Source organism: Psittacula echo (assembly GCF_963264785.1).
Source record: "Psittacula echo genome assembly, chromosome: 6".
NCBI lineage: Eukaryota > Metazoa > Chordata > Aves > Psittaciformes > Psittacidae > Psittacula > Psittacula echo.
In genome coordinates this window covers 58,895,626-58,910,810 of record NC_137743.1, presented here as the reverse complement: position 1 = coordinate 58,910,810, position 15,185 = coordinate 58,895,626, and the positions used below count along the sequence as shown (strand labels likewise).

Below are 15,185 nucleotides of genomic sequence, written 5' to 3'. Positions count from 1 at the left end.
TCTGGAACTGGTGCCCTACAATTTCACACTACAGAATGCCTTACTGCTGCTGAACTACAGCCTCATCTTTTCAAGCAATTATTACCAGGCAACCCTGAAATTCACATAAACTTTTGTAATTCTGAGTTGGAATCCACAGAATAGTAGGGTCAACCATGAACAAACACTGACCATTCCTCTGTAATTTGCCTGCTGACTAGAGATTACTGCTCCTTTTTAGAATCTGCCCAGGAAGAATGCTCAGTGACTAAGATTCGCAATCTACTTTCTTGCAGTAGTACAGGACCATCACTGACTAGAAATGGACCATCATAGCTTTTTTAATTATAATCATGAGATCCTGTCCCTGAAGAGATTATATTTAGGACTAGCATGCTCTAAATTTTCAGTGTTCCAAATCTCTGGGGGTGTAAACTGCATTCAGAAATCCCACCATATCAAAACTGAGTACATCTATCATTGTTATTTAAAAGCTTTGTGTTCCCTATTACAGGCAGTTCTTCTATTGAGTTAAACTGGGAAATATTGTGAAATCTAATGGTTTCCAACCAGCATTTACAGATTTGCAAATGTGTGAGAGTTGCAAATTCTTTCTGAGTGCAGATTTTCTCCTTAAATGTATCTGTTGCAAAGCCTTGACAGCACGTATGATACTGTATGAAAATAACATTTTGGTTTACAGTTTAAATACTTGTCCATATATTTTCTTTTCTGCATGCATAACCAATTTTATCATGTGTTTATAAAATGTGAAATCCATTATGAGCTCCAGAGAGCAGAAAGTGTCTTCCTTCTCACAGCACGGAAAAGAGCAGCACACACTTCTCCATATCAGTGCCTTTTTCTGCTTGTAGAAGCACCACCCGCAAAGAGCTATGAGTACCTTTTCTTTCAGTCCTTGACCTCTCCACCATGTCCATGGCTCAACTGGCAACCTGTCCAGTGGGAAGCTCACAGAGTAATTATGCACAGACCACCTGATAGCCATGAGACAGGAACGATTCAGTGCCTTGAGCCAGGCTGCACATGTGACTAACAAGCAAAATGCATTGCAGTCCACTGCTAATCCCTTGAGCCTTCCAGTTGTTCGTATGCTTCTGCTCGGTACATCTTCTAGAGAGTCAAGGTGAGGTTGCCATGTAACACATTTAAATGAAAGGGTCTCCTGTGTTATGTGTCCACACATGCCTTCCAATGTACTCTTATGGATTTTTTTCAATAAGCAGTGCCTTTCTTTTGAGTTTGTTTCTTTAGGTTTATTTGGAGAGGATGTTTACACAGGTATTGCTAGGAAACCAACAAACCTAGTTACGTAAGAGCCAGTTTGGTAGAAATGCTCCTTCTTTTAGGGAAAATTTAAATTTTTCCACTTACAAATTTTCTCAGGCCTTTGAGATCCGAGTGAAAATTCTTAACTTTTGAAAGAAGGCTTCTGCAAATACTGTAGTTCCAGTTAAAAAAAAAGAATTCCATTAAAAACAAACAGGAATGTTGCTTGGTTTCCATTGAACAAATCTAGCAGTGTATAATTTATTAAACTTCCCAAATATGCAGTCCAGCGTCAAAGAAAGATGACTATTATGGCTTGTAATTTCATGCTGTCAACTGCTATCAATAATCATAATGTAATTTCATTTTATACATATATGAGTTGTGGGGAGCTGTTCAAAACACTTAAAACATTCCAACAGGAGCACAGTGATAAAGATACATTCTACCTGCTAGAGCCTTGAAAGCATAAGGTACACAGGGGTACTACTGTTTGAGAACCAAGGAGAAGTGATGTACTGTCCAGTATCACATTCTTCATACCAATTTTACTTCATTCGGCACCAGCCAGCTTCAGGAGCCAGCTGTGTCCCAAACTTGTGCTCTCTCATTTCGCTGCTTCAAGGCCAGGTTGGGTGGGGCTTTGAACAACCTGGTTGATAGGACGGTGTCGCTGCCCACGGCAGGGGGTTGGAATTAGATGATCTTTAATGTCTCTTCAAACCCAAACCATTCTATGTTTAAGAGTTTGTTCAAAGCTAAAACACGTATCAGATAATATCTGTAGAAAATTACCTTTAGGAGCATAGAAAATGCAGCAGCAAATCCATATAATCAAAAGCATTGCAGACTGTAAAATCCACATTTAACCACCATGTGTAGTGTGTACTTCCCCATGCATATTTGTTCTATTTTTCCTGTTATTTCCAGAAACAAGAACAACTAATGGTGTCAGAGTCCAGCATACTGAATTTCAACCTCACATTCCACTTTTCATACACCAAGAGAAATGAGTTGGTCAAGGGACAAATAAAAAACAAAGAGAAGACAAGTTCTTTAATGATTCCTAAATATGTAGACGTAAACACTGAAGAGAAAAACAGCATTTGTTAAGTCTCTGCAATATGATTGTAGCTAATTTTGGAAGATTTGCATCTAAAATTGTATACCATATTAAATAAAGGAATACAAGGGCTTCAATTGAAATGACTCTTATGTTACATGAAAGACTGACAACACAGGTCAAGACTTACATATTTCTTTTTGACAGAATTTTTAAAATGTCATCTCACAAAGCAAGCATGAAGCATAAAAATCCTAAAACTACAGCAATCATTTTGGATACATTATTCAAATTCATGTTCTATTCATATACAGTGACATAAATTGGATATGGAATTTTAAGGAGCAATGTTTATAATTCTGTTACCAGAAGATTTCATATTCTTGACTTACAGTATCTTGACTTTCTTATCTCCACAGAAAAAAAAAAAAAAAAAGACATTTTATAAGTGTTAAATTTTTTATATCATGTTTTCCAATTCAAACCTTAAATTCAATGAAAAGGCGGGGGGGGAAACATTTAAATAGACAATCTTGGATAACACAACTGCTGCAACCTGTGGAGCAGCAAGAAGAGGCAGCACAAGGAAGGAAAGATCCTAACATGCAGAAAACTTCATCAGTACCACAGTAGGAGGAGCTACTTCATGTAAAATTGCTTTTGCTATGAGGTCCAATATAGTCATCAAAGCATATATATGCATGCACATTTTCCACCTGCAGCCTCGGCTACCTTTCCCAAGTTACCATGCAGCTCAAAGCATGTGTTTGGTAAGAGCAAAGTTTAAGACATTTTCAGTTGTACTTCAGTTAACCTTTACACCCTAAATTCTAGACAAGTGTTTTACAGTAACTAGTTACTCCTTACACACACAGAATTCCCTAAAATTCCCTGTTTTAGCATGTAAGGAACTCAGGATCAGCCCTTGAAAGTTCTTCACCAGGGCCTTGAAACGCCTTACAAGTGGAACAAATACAATCTAAAACGAGATGCATACCTCCCCCTACCTGCAGAGGCCTTTATCCTCCTGCCCCAGGGAATCATATTCATGGACACAGCTACTTCAGGTCTCAAACATGAAATAAACTCAAATCTTACAATCCAACATAGCTGCAGTATGTCAAATCATTCAGACTAGAAATGTTGTAACCCCTCAATGATACCTACTATTTAGCAGACTGATATACTTAGCCAAAGAGGTTTTAAAAACAATTTGGATCTACCTTTCTGTATTGGTTAAGAAATGAATGATTTGTTTTATCTATGTTCCAATAATGGACTATCAAACCAACAACAGCCACCAAGACAGCACGCATATGCAGTCTGTGTGCAAGTCTCTAACTTTTCATTCTCTCAAGGAAAGAAGCACGAGGTGATAACCTGTGGGATTTTCTTTTTTCATCAAGATCCCTCGCAGGTTTGTCTCATTGTGTAGAGAGGAAAATGCTAAATACACACAGAAGAAACTGAAGGTAAGTCTTAACTATCCACCCATTCTTGAAAATCGCCTTTTACTGTTGTAGGAAATGGTATTTTACAAGACATGCCTGCTTATTATCACAAATTAATTTGAGCTTTGTCACCATACCTGCCTAACAGCTCTCTAGAAAAGTTCAGGCTTGGTTTTGAACAAAATAAAATGTGCTTGTAGAGAAGTAATGCTGCCTGGTAGGTTTCCTGAAGCTTAAGTTTGAGTTAAAAGCTTTTATTTATTCCTTATCTCTATCAATCACTTCTTCCACAGATAGGCCAAGTTCACTGCAACTGTTCTACTCCCGACTGGAATGAGGAGATTCATTCAGGCAATCCGAACTGGACGCCTACCTTGTGGAACCCAAATACATGAACAAACAAGCACCATAACTTTTCACACTCTCAACTTTTGTTTCTGGTTTCCCGTAAGTGTTAGATCCTTCATACAGCTGGGTTATGCACTGTATCAAGTGTGTTTAGGGGGGAGGGGACAGCAGAAAGGGGAAGACAGCTCACTGTATGTCAAAGCAAGCCAGCAACCTAGCAACCATATACTAAAAGGTGTGTGTGTTTTTGTGGGTGTCTGTGTGCCAGGAATAACTGAAGCAGATATTATTCCATTTGTAATCCAAAAAATGTGAAAAGGGAAGGGGAGAAACTCCAGCTGCTAGTCTATTTTGGGGTCTGTCAAAATCCACTTTCATAAATACAGTCTTAACACTTTCTATCCCATTTGTCTTAAACAAAAATGAAGTCTGGACCTGGGCAAGTTCTTAGCTTTGGTTTGAAAAGTGACCCTTCAAACCAAGAGCTGACCTTACTCCACATACTACACTTTCTTCCAGCTGGCAACATACAAAAATCAAAGGGGCAAAGAGGTTGACTCAAAGATTTCGCACTTAGGTTAAAGGAATTCTCTAGTGTGTTACTTTCCAATGCACTGAATATTTCTAGGTCTGTACATTTAATTTATCAAACAGAAGTGTCGAAGATTCTCAGGGAGTTGAACTAGCTTTAAAAAGATTTACTGGAGAAGTTTACCTTCTCAATTTTGCCAAAGTTTGTCATTCCACAAGAGAATTGAGAGTTTAGATCAGCAAATACACACTCCCACCCTGCATCATACACAGTCCTGGAGGTGTGTATCAGCTCTGAACCACACTGTCCCACCATGCCAGCATGTGCCTCTCTGCGGGGGCAAGCCGACACTAGGTATAACTTTCATGCCACCAGATGAAAACGGGTGTGTCCCCTCTGGGGGGGGGGGACGGGGGGGACACAGACAGGGAGGCAGTCTCAAGGCTGCATCCAACACCTCACTCCTCCAGCCACGCTCCCCACATTGCGGCTCCCAACAGCCCACGGCGATCCTACCACAACAGCAGACAGCACACCACCACCCAACAGGAGCTCACAGTGTCTCCTCTAGTGCTACCTCTCCCAGATGTCCTGGTTTACCAGCCTGGGCTTAACTACCCCACCACCATCACCGCACCAAACCATCACCGGCAGCAGGAGGGGAAGCGAAGGGGGAGTTACCTTGGTTTTGACCCCGCAGTGGCAGCAGACAGTCCACAGGTACTTGAGGGTCCTCCAAAGCAGGATGATAAACAGTCCCCCAAAGAAAGTGACCATGGATGAAGCGAGGAAAGCCCACCACATGCGCTGTCCGCGGCTATCGCAGGGCACCTCCATGGTCACCGGGATGATGAGCGCATCCATCTTGGGCACATTGACGGGGGAGGAGGACGAGTCTGTGTTGAGATTGTTGGCGTTGATATTGTTACTCATTCTAATGCCGCCGCCGCTGCCGCCCGGGTAGGAGCCGCCGCCGCTGCCATTTGCCATAGCTAACAGCGAGCCGGGCGCGCAGGGGCTTCCGAGAGCTCCTCCCGCCGCCAGCGCCCCCCAAAAAACCCATCACCAGCCATATTGCTGCTGCCGCCGCTGCTCAGCGCAGAAAGAAAAATAATTGTAATAGAAATGAAAAGCCCCAAATCAAAACAAACAACCAAACCAAACAAACAAACAAAAAAAGAAGAAAAGCGCCCGCACAACCCCCGGGTCCCTCTCGGGAGCAGCCAGGCCGGTGAATTCCGAGCGTCCTCCTTGCACGGCGAAAAAAATGTTTTAAAAAATTAATATAAAAAGGTAGTCTCCTCCTCAGATTCCCACCCCTTCCTTCTCCCGCATACACAGCCCCCACCCCGCCCACCCCTAAAAAAGATCATCCACCACCACCACAAACGGATGCCTCGGAGCGTCTCTCCAAGATACCCAGCGCTGCAACCCCGCCGGCCTCCGCGGGGATCTCTCAGCCTCCGCCGCGGACCTTTCCGGAGGTGATCTGTTATTATTGTTATTAGTCTTTAACTTGTTATTAGCGATACTCAGTCCCCCCCGCGCACCCTCCTCCTCCTCCTCCTCCTCTTCCAAGTCCAGCCTCTTCCTCTCCTCTTCCCCCCTCGATGCCGGCAGCAGCCTCCTGTGGCTCCTAATTCATGCTCCGCTGGCCCATCTGTGCGTGCGCTGCCGCTGCCGCCGCCTCCTCGCCCATCCTTCGGGAGCTCCCTCCAGGGCCCAGGCTGTCGCTCAGGCTGTTGCTCCCACACGCGCAGAGGCGCCGCTGCCGCCGGTTCCCGCCCCTCCCTATCTGCCACCGGGGGACGCCACGGCCCCGCAGTCGCGGCCCTGCCAGGGGTACTGAAGAGCTCCGCGGAGAGGGGCTGCTGGCCCGGCCCGGGACGCCGCTGCCGCCGCTGTGGGTGGGGGGGCGCCGGCTCAGGCTGGCTCCCGGCCCCCCATGGGTAGCCCCGTGCGGCGCCGCCGCGCTTCCCCGCCCCGCGGCCGCCCGACTCCGCTCGCTGTGCCGCCGAGGTACCGAGCGACAGCTCCGGATGGTCGGCGAGGGGGATTACGTGAAGGGGAGGGGGGATGCCGAAGCGCTTCACAGGTGGCGACGAGGCCGTGCCCGGCCGCGCCAGGGAGCTGCCGGTCCAACAAGTCCCGCCGGCCCAGGCGGGTCCATCGCAGCCGAGCAGCTCTCTCCCGCAACCGCGGTGGGGCGGGAGCAGGATGCAGCGGTCCCCCCCACCCCCCCGTGCGCGGCCGTACGCGCGGCTGGTTTGGCGGATGTCATGACGCAGCGGCTAACGCACGGCGCTGTCACGGCCCCGGCCCCCGCCGCCCCGGCGCTTCCCCCCCAGTGCGCATCTTCCCCATCCCGCACCCACACCGCGGGATGGGGAGGATGTGCACTGGAGGGGGGGCGGCCCCGGGACCGCGGGGGCACCTTCGGGGGCGGCCGGGCTGGACCGGGGCTTGCAGATGGGGGGCAGATGAGAAAGAGGGAAAGAGAAAGGGGGGGCGCGCTCGGGGCTTGCAGGAGACGGCTGAGTTGCAGCAGCAGGTGCCTGGGGATGCGGAGGGGGGGAGGGAGGAGAGATGGAGAGAGGAGCCTGGTTTGGAAATGCGGTGAGGGAGGGTGAAATAAATATGAGAGAACCGTGGCGTGGGTCTTTCCGCTCCAGGCATTCTTGGTTTATCTTTAATTGACACGGGGAAATGCTGAAAATGGTCTACAAACGCACAGCAAACTGCTGCACATCCAAAGAACATTCCTGAAATTAACCCTTAGAAATATAGATAGCAAGTTAAAATGACATCAGGAAAATCTAGATAGCTGCCTCCTGCTTTTTTTTTTTTTTTTTTTCCCCAGATTCTCATTGAAAAGCATAGGAATTTATTTATTTATATGAATCAAAATTTCCATTTGGCACATGGTCTGCTCACTCAATTGTCTGCATAAAGTATTATGTGGATCTCTTGACATCTTTCCAAGGGTAAAATACAACATCCTTTGTGAGCATGACATTTCCCCATCTGATCTAGTCACTACACATGCACAGAGCCACCATTATGAAATAGTAATCTCTTAACCTTTACTGGTACTAGTTCCTGTTTCTGCATCTGCTATGGGTTTATTTTTGTTTTACACTTAAGTGATGGTAATGAATTCTCAAAGCTTCTTGTGGGGCTCTCTAGAACTCTCGCCTCTACTTTCTTGTGCGATAGCACCACCATTTGTTGAACTTCATGGGTTTCTCATGATGTCTCACTCCAGCTCGTTCCTTCAAGAGAGTGCTTCCTTTTTCAAGAAGGGATTAATAGGCACTTCTGAATAGAGAAAGCACTAGACAATAATATGGAGGTATATGCAAGTGAGAAAATACTACATTACTGTATCTCAGAGGAAAACAGGTAGTTGGTTACACAGTGCACCTGAAGCAGCCCATTCGCAGGAGACCGTTGGAAGAGGGAATTACATGGAGGATTTCCAGGTGCAGAAAACAAGTCAGGTTGAACAGACATTGCATGTCACGGCTGCCACATGACACCCCAGGCTGTGCTGCCATGACTGCTACCTCCTCCCATGTCTTCCATTACAGATCCTCCCCACAGCTAGAAAACTACCTGAGCCACAAAGTGTTGTCATGACAGGATCACACATCTCGGAACCTGGGCTTTGAACCTGGTCCTGATAGTCATTTGTGCTGCATTCCTGGGTTGGTGTTCAAGGAGCACCCTTTACACAGCTGCACACACACCTATGGACCCTTTTATCCATCAGCAAAAACTAGGAGTGCAACAAGGGCAGGAGCATCACAACACAGCCACTTGGTTTCTGATCTTCAGAAGTGCCAGGTACTTACATATGCTCTTACAGCTAAAGGAAACCACAAGCCCTGTGCACCTTGAAAGATCTGACAATGAACAGTAGTAGCACAGCATGTCCTAAGGAAGGCTTTTGCATGGTGAAGCTTCTTCTGTATTCTGGTCAAATAGGTAACAAGGTTAGGTCTCTGAAGCCACAGGTATGGCTAATATCTTCTCTTCCTGTTGAGAAAGCTCAGAAGACTTGACAGAAAGGCCACAGTCTGGAAATTGTTTTCTCACATTATACATTCAGAAGTTCCGAGTTAAAAAGTATTTATTTGACCCCAGGTACTGTTACAGCTGGGTGCTGCAGACGTTGGTTTCACAAGCACTCCAGGTGCAAACAGGACCATTAGGTACTTCTAAAGTAGCCAGCCCATAATACTGTACCCACAAATAGAAAGGATGGTCCTAAAGAAAAATTCAGATTAAAGCAAACCAAGTGCACCACAGGATATAGTCTGTACTTTAAAATAATTTTATTTGAATGTGTTTACACAACATTTGCACGCAGATTTTGATAGCAGTAGGAGGTTTATTTGTGATCACTTGTAAAAAACTGATTTTAAGTTCTGCTTCTCAAATCCTGTCCATAAACCAACCAACACATACATTAGGAGGTTCTAGTTTATACATTCCACACTATATATCCAGGGAAAAGCCTTTCCTGTTATCTGTATAAACAAAGCTCTTATTTATACAAATAGGTCTCAGTTCTGCAAATATTTATGATGAAACTCATATACAAAGGTAAACTCATCGCTATCAACTGGTGAAACATTACCAGTGGAAATTTTGCTTAATAGGAATTACCGGATAAAGACAAACAATATATAAAGTAGGTAACTTTGTATTTTGTTCACCAATTTGTAGACATTCATAGAGATACAAATGATACTCGTATGAGTATTACTCAACTTAAGTACCATTTGAGCTTACTCCTTTATGACTAAGGAAAGGCCTGCTTTCTAGTACAGGTTTTATAAAGTGAAGTTTGAAAAAGCAAACTGGGGCTGCATGCTTCATTTACTGAGGCAACAACTGCATTTGAGACCAAATGAGGTTTTCCAGCTGTTTTCTGAGAGATCTATTCCAAGCAAACGCAAAACTTAATGTGGATTTAGTTTTCTGATTAGTTTTCTATTTAATATCTCAACACGAGAGCTCAAAATTTACTTATTTAAATAAATACTATTTACAGAGCATAACAACACTATGTTTACCTGTGTTTTTCCTGTTGCTACCATATAGCATATCCTGGGACACAGTCATGCCAGCTCAACATAAATCCAGAGGGTTTGGTTCCAGAAAGCAGTATTTTAGTAGCAAGAGAATGACTCCTCTTTATGTAAAACAGTTCCCTCTTGTGGATATTCAATGTACAGTATCACAGACAAAGTATTTAAAATATTCATCAAACCTGGATATTTGCAATTAAAAAAAGAAAACCTCCATTCAGCAATGATCTGAACACACAGGATAATCTTGGGCTTAGCAATTAAATAAAGAAGAATGAGCTATTGCATTTAATCAGATATAATTCATGTGCAGAATCACTCATTATTGATAACAAATTATTAAAGTGCAGTAAACACAACGAAGCTAAATTGCATAAAACAAGTATAAATCACAAAGGTATTTTTTTATTTTGCTGATATAAGAAAACCTTCTGCACATTCCAGTGAAGAAAACCATGATTAAAAAAGAAGGAAAACACACTATATAAAGAAAATAGCCAATTACAGCAAAATGGTCAGGATTTTCAAGGGTTCATGCACTAAGTACTGAAAACAGTTTATAAGTCTTTCAATTAAAACCAAAAAGCCCAAACAAGTAAGTGCCACAGCTTTTCTGGTGGTACAGTGTTGTACCAGGGATTATTTTGGCATTACAGTTAAAAAAAAGAAAAAAAGTATGACTGGAGTAACAGTGTAGGATTTATGTGGTTTCTAAATTATGACTACATTATACAAAGATTTATTTTTTTTAAGAAATGGAAAGTGAGAGAGTAGACATGTGCTCCCCAGTATTGCCAGAAGGCGTTTGGGCTGAGCCTGGGGAAATGATCAAAAATAAATGCATGTTATTATCTTGAGGAAAATTATATTTTAAAAAGGCTAAAAGCCTTTATATTACCAATAGACTATAAACTTGTTTGCCACAACTTATTTGTTTAATGGTTATATATAAAACCTTCCTATTTGATTAAAGATACAGAGTACATGTTGAGCAAGCAGCTTAAAGTTTTCTAAAGGTAAATACTTTTCCAAGGTAAAAAAGTCAAAGTTCCAACACTTAGGTACGTTTTTACTCCCTGCAGACACCAGGCTTCAGGTAAACCATCACTTGATAGGAATCTTTTGTTGCCTTTCATGGTTTAAGCCACTCTATCCCAGACAAAAACAGGACATTACCTTATGTGATAGTGTAACCAGCATTAATAACCACTATTTGTGACCAGCAGCCTCTTTCTTTACGCTTTGTTGTCCCTGTAGAATGTTCTCTCAGTATCAGTAGCTGTGGCCGAGCAAAAACTTACACACAGCTGTACAATAAAATAATAACAAAATTGTTTCCTAGTCAAGGAGGTAGATCTGTATTCCTGAGGTCAGTGGGGCATTTGGTCTTGACTTCAAATGACGGAAACAAAATATGAACCACATTTCACATGTAATCACAGATGCCTTGCATAATTAACTCAAAGCCTCACTTTAATATTATTATTATTCTTACTTTGTCCTGGGAGAGGGGTGAAAAATAATGCACTAGCAGTAATTAGATGGATACTGGGAACAGAATCATATCATGATATAATTCTGAGATATTTTTATTGTAATGCATAATGTTTGCTCTCTGAGATGCTGAGGAAGATCCTGATGTAAAACACACAGAAGCATTGATCTGCTGTCCTTGTCTTAAAGATTCTAAAGAGGAAATATTTGCAGGAGGTTATATTAGTGAGCATATAAGAGTAGCATGGCTGCATATAACTATGTGTTTGCATATAACAATTTGTCTTCCGCGTTTGTCCTTTTCATAGAATTTAATCAAACTATTCCAGTGCATATTAACTGAAAATGCTGTTTAACTTATTTTGCAGCTACCCAATACCCGTTCAAAGACTAGAATACATATTTAGTATGATAATATATTGCACTTTATGACACCTTCTTATCAAAGTGCAAAAGCTTTGCAAATACGAATACATTCAACTTCATCACATCTCTAACCATATACGTGAACACTATTCTTGGCAGCAAAGTTACATAATGATTCCCTTGAATTAGTTAAAACTTTCATATTGAGATCTATTCTGGCACTTAACCCTGGCAAAATCCTCCAGCTGGCGGGAGAAAGACATACCTCAGCAGAATGCCTTAATGGGTCACCTAGTCTTTCAGAGTGATCATCTCCAGAGTACTGGAACCTTTGCACTCAATCCAGCCAAATGAAATATTAAAGGAAAGCCCTTGTTCATATTAATCCATACGGTATGAATATAAATTTAATACAAATTAATATTGCAAACACAGAGTATTTTCTTTGGACTTTATTTTTAAATAAGGTAATTCTTGGATATCCTTGTATTTTGTTTAATAGTTAGACCTAACCATATTTCCTTGTCCTTATTTTCCTCTTATCAAATATCCTGAATCACACAGTATTTGGTTAGCTGTGATATTTCTTGCCAGTAGGACCATTTCTTATTGGAAAATAAGAACAATTTTTGCATTACTGGAATGTTAAGAAGACATGGCTAGCATCTGAAAAAAGATGACAGCAGAAATGATGACTTCAGGAGCAATATTAATTAAGCCATATTATACCCTCTGAGGTCTGTAAGTGCATTTAATAAATATCAGTCCACATACGTAAAAGCATTGTTGACACTTGCGAATCAGAGGCTTTTATTACCATTTGTACTAATGATTTTTCCTTCCAGTCAGGGATTTTGCCACAGAAGAGACTAGGAAAATATCAGGGAATATTCTGAAGACAGAGTAGTTAAAACACAGGTAAGCTAACAAGAGATAGAGAAATAGCAGTTAAATAATGCGTCAAAACAACACCCAGATCAAATCAAATACAGAAAAATACCTTTAAAATGTCTCTCTTAAACTATTAATACACCTTTTTCTGATTGGGCCTTGACATCCGTCTAAGCCATAGATAGAAGCAGCAAACCCCTCACCGTGTCATGAATGATAATGAGAGTAATACAGCAAATATTTAAGTAGAACAGAAAATACTTAAGACTTTATGTACCACCATCATGAAAACACAAAGCAGTATAAGTGTGTCTCCCATACCTTACTGCAGTTTCCAACAGCAGTTTTCCCACTGTGGCTATAGCTACTAGCTACAAACAAAGCATTCCAGAACTACTCAGATGTTGCTGTAGTAATTGCAAGGACCAATGCTAATTTTTCTCAGAAATGTAATTAATTTGGAGGACTAAATGGTTATTGTCTCATCTTTTAATATTTTCCCATTCATTTTACTTGATGTCTTGCATACTGTAAGTTTGTAGGCCAGGTAGCTTTATTTAATTACTTCTACAAACCATTTGTCGTGGTTTAAGTCTAGGCCATAAATTTAGAACCACACAGTCTACTTCCCCCCGCCCCCCGCCCCTTTCTTCCCCCTGCTCTTGGAGGGACGAGGAAGAGAACTGAAAGAATGCAACTCCCACAGGTTGAGATAAGAACAGTCCAGTAACTAAGGTATAACACAAATCACTGCTGCTACCACCAATAATAATAATGAGAAAGGAAATAACAAGGGAAGAGAATACGATACCACCTGCCGAAAACGAGTCCGACTGAGCAGCCCATGCCCTTCTGGGCAACTCCCAGTTACATCCCCGGGCATGACGTGCTGTGGTATGGAATACCTCTTTGGCTAGCTTGGGTCAGGTGTCCTGTTCCTGCTTCCTCCCGGCTTCCCCTCCTCCCTGGCAGAGCATGAGACTCACAAAGTCCTTGGTCAGGGTAAACATTCTGACCAGCAACTGAAAACATCGGCTTTATCAGTATTATTCCCAGGCCAAAAGTCAAAACCACAGCACTGCACCAGCTACTAAGAAGTAGAAAAAATGACTGCTACTGCTAAGCAGGACACCATTTGACCTTGACTCTAGATCCTTCTAAGACATGACTAAAAGGGAAAGGAGGGAAAAGAAGTTTAATTGTAAAACATGATATGGCTAAAGATGCCTGTTTGCATTGGGCAATTCTCGTTTAAGTCAAGCAGCCAACTTTGCCATGTCTCACTTGCAGAGAAGTGTTGCTGTCAGAATCAGAGCCCCTACAATGGAAGCACTGCCAGTTATTCCTGAAGCCAGCTGCCAGCCTGAACGGGACTGTAGGCCTCCAAAGTCTGTGCTGTACAATTTAGAGAAATTACTTGGGAAGCAAAGTCATAGTAGCAGAACTGCCCTGCTGCTGTACTCCAGTGAGGCCAACAGAAATTTTCATAAAAGTCAGCTAATTGTGAAAAACAAAGAAAAATGAGATGTATCTGGACTGAAACCAACCACTGAGAAAAACGGCTCTGAACACTAACAAATTTAATGTCCACCAGGTGTAAATCTGCTTAATGCTGAAAAATCAGACATCAGACATACTAAAACTTTTAAGGGGAGACCAAATGTTTACAAGCAGCCACTCCATTATTTGCACCTTGTTGTGTCACTTACACTTTGTTCTCCCCAGAACATGTTCACATTTAGGAACTTGATGTTTATATTTGACAATAACCTCAACATAATTTCAGGAAAAGCAATATTTGCAAGGATCTGCTTTGCTCTTTTGTCTCTCATGCTTGGCTAGAACTGAATAGCTGAGAACAGGAAATTTTCAACTAAAAATAAATTAGAACATAAATAAATCAGGACCACTTCCATCATTACACTGTAAGGTTTGAAAGGCCAAATGTCAACCTAATCAGAAGACACTTTTTCTCATCCCACTGCGTAAGCATATATCCACCAGAGTTTTTCCAATAGGAGGAAGAGAGAAAATCCAGTTAACGTACAATCCTGCAAAATACTAGTCATTCCTGCTTTGATCCAGCAAAGTGTTTAAACAGGTGTCTAATGTTATGACCAAGTAATCTCACAGAATCCTGTAACCAAGTCACAAGTTTAAAATTAAGCATGTGTTTTAGGTCCAGGGTGACAAGGCTCAGCACCTTGTATGATTAAGTGACTAGTAAGCTGAAGAGGTTGTGTAGGAGTCATGTCCTTAATTGCTTGCTGACTTCATCAGCGCTTATATCTTACTGAGGTTGTATTTGCTAGTGTGCAAAATAAAGGTGACCTTTAATTCCAGAAGGAATATAGCTTTCCTGTTTGAAACTATATGTTCTTCAATTAACAAAATAATGAAAACCTGATACCTAACTTAGTCACAATTTTGGAAGGATCAGTAATTAACTGATGTTATTTTTTTATTCCTGATAAAAGATGAATCCCTGGAATAACATTCTAAATACATAATATTCTATTTTCTCACTGAAAGATCCAAACATGTCCTCTCACAAGTCAATGGTGCTGCTAAGGATCAAATATATATCAGTAGTCACAGATACGTGTCAAATGTTGGGGCTTTGCTAATGCAACAGTCTTATATGCAGTACTAAGCCTGCAGCAGGCTATAAACCA

The 15,185-nt window shown here is 42.0% G+C and overlaps 1 protein-coding gene across 9 annotated transcripts in view; it reads right to left on the bottom strand.

Annotated features, from left to right (window-relative positions):
* The window catches only part of KCNMA1 (potassium calcium-activated channel subfamily M alpha 1), a 507,083-nt gene extending 500,896 nt beyond the window's left edge, over positions 1–6,187 (bottom strand). For all 9 annotated transcript variants that reach the window (XM_080621173.1, XM_080621175.1, XM_080621176.1 and 6 more), the window contains exon 1: positions 5,345–6,187. In XM_080621173.1, coding sequence (XP_080477299.1) covers positions 5,345–5,653 — 309 coding nt within the window. In that variant the 5' untranslated portion in view covers positions 5,654–6,187. The remainder of the gene's footprint in view (positions 1–5,344) is intronic.
* Between the last annotated feature and the right edge of the window lie 8,998 nt (positions 6,188–15,185).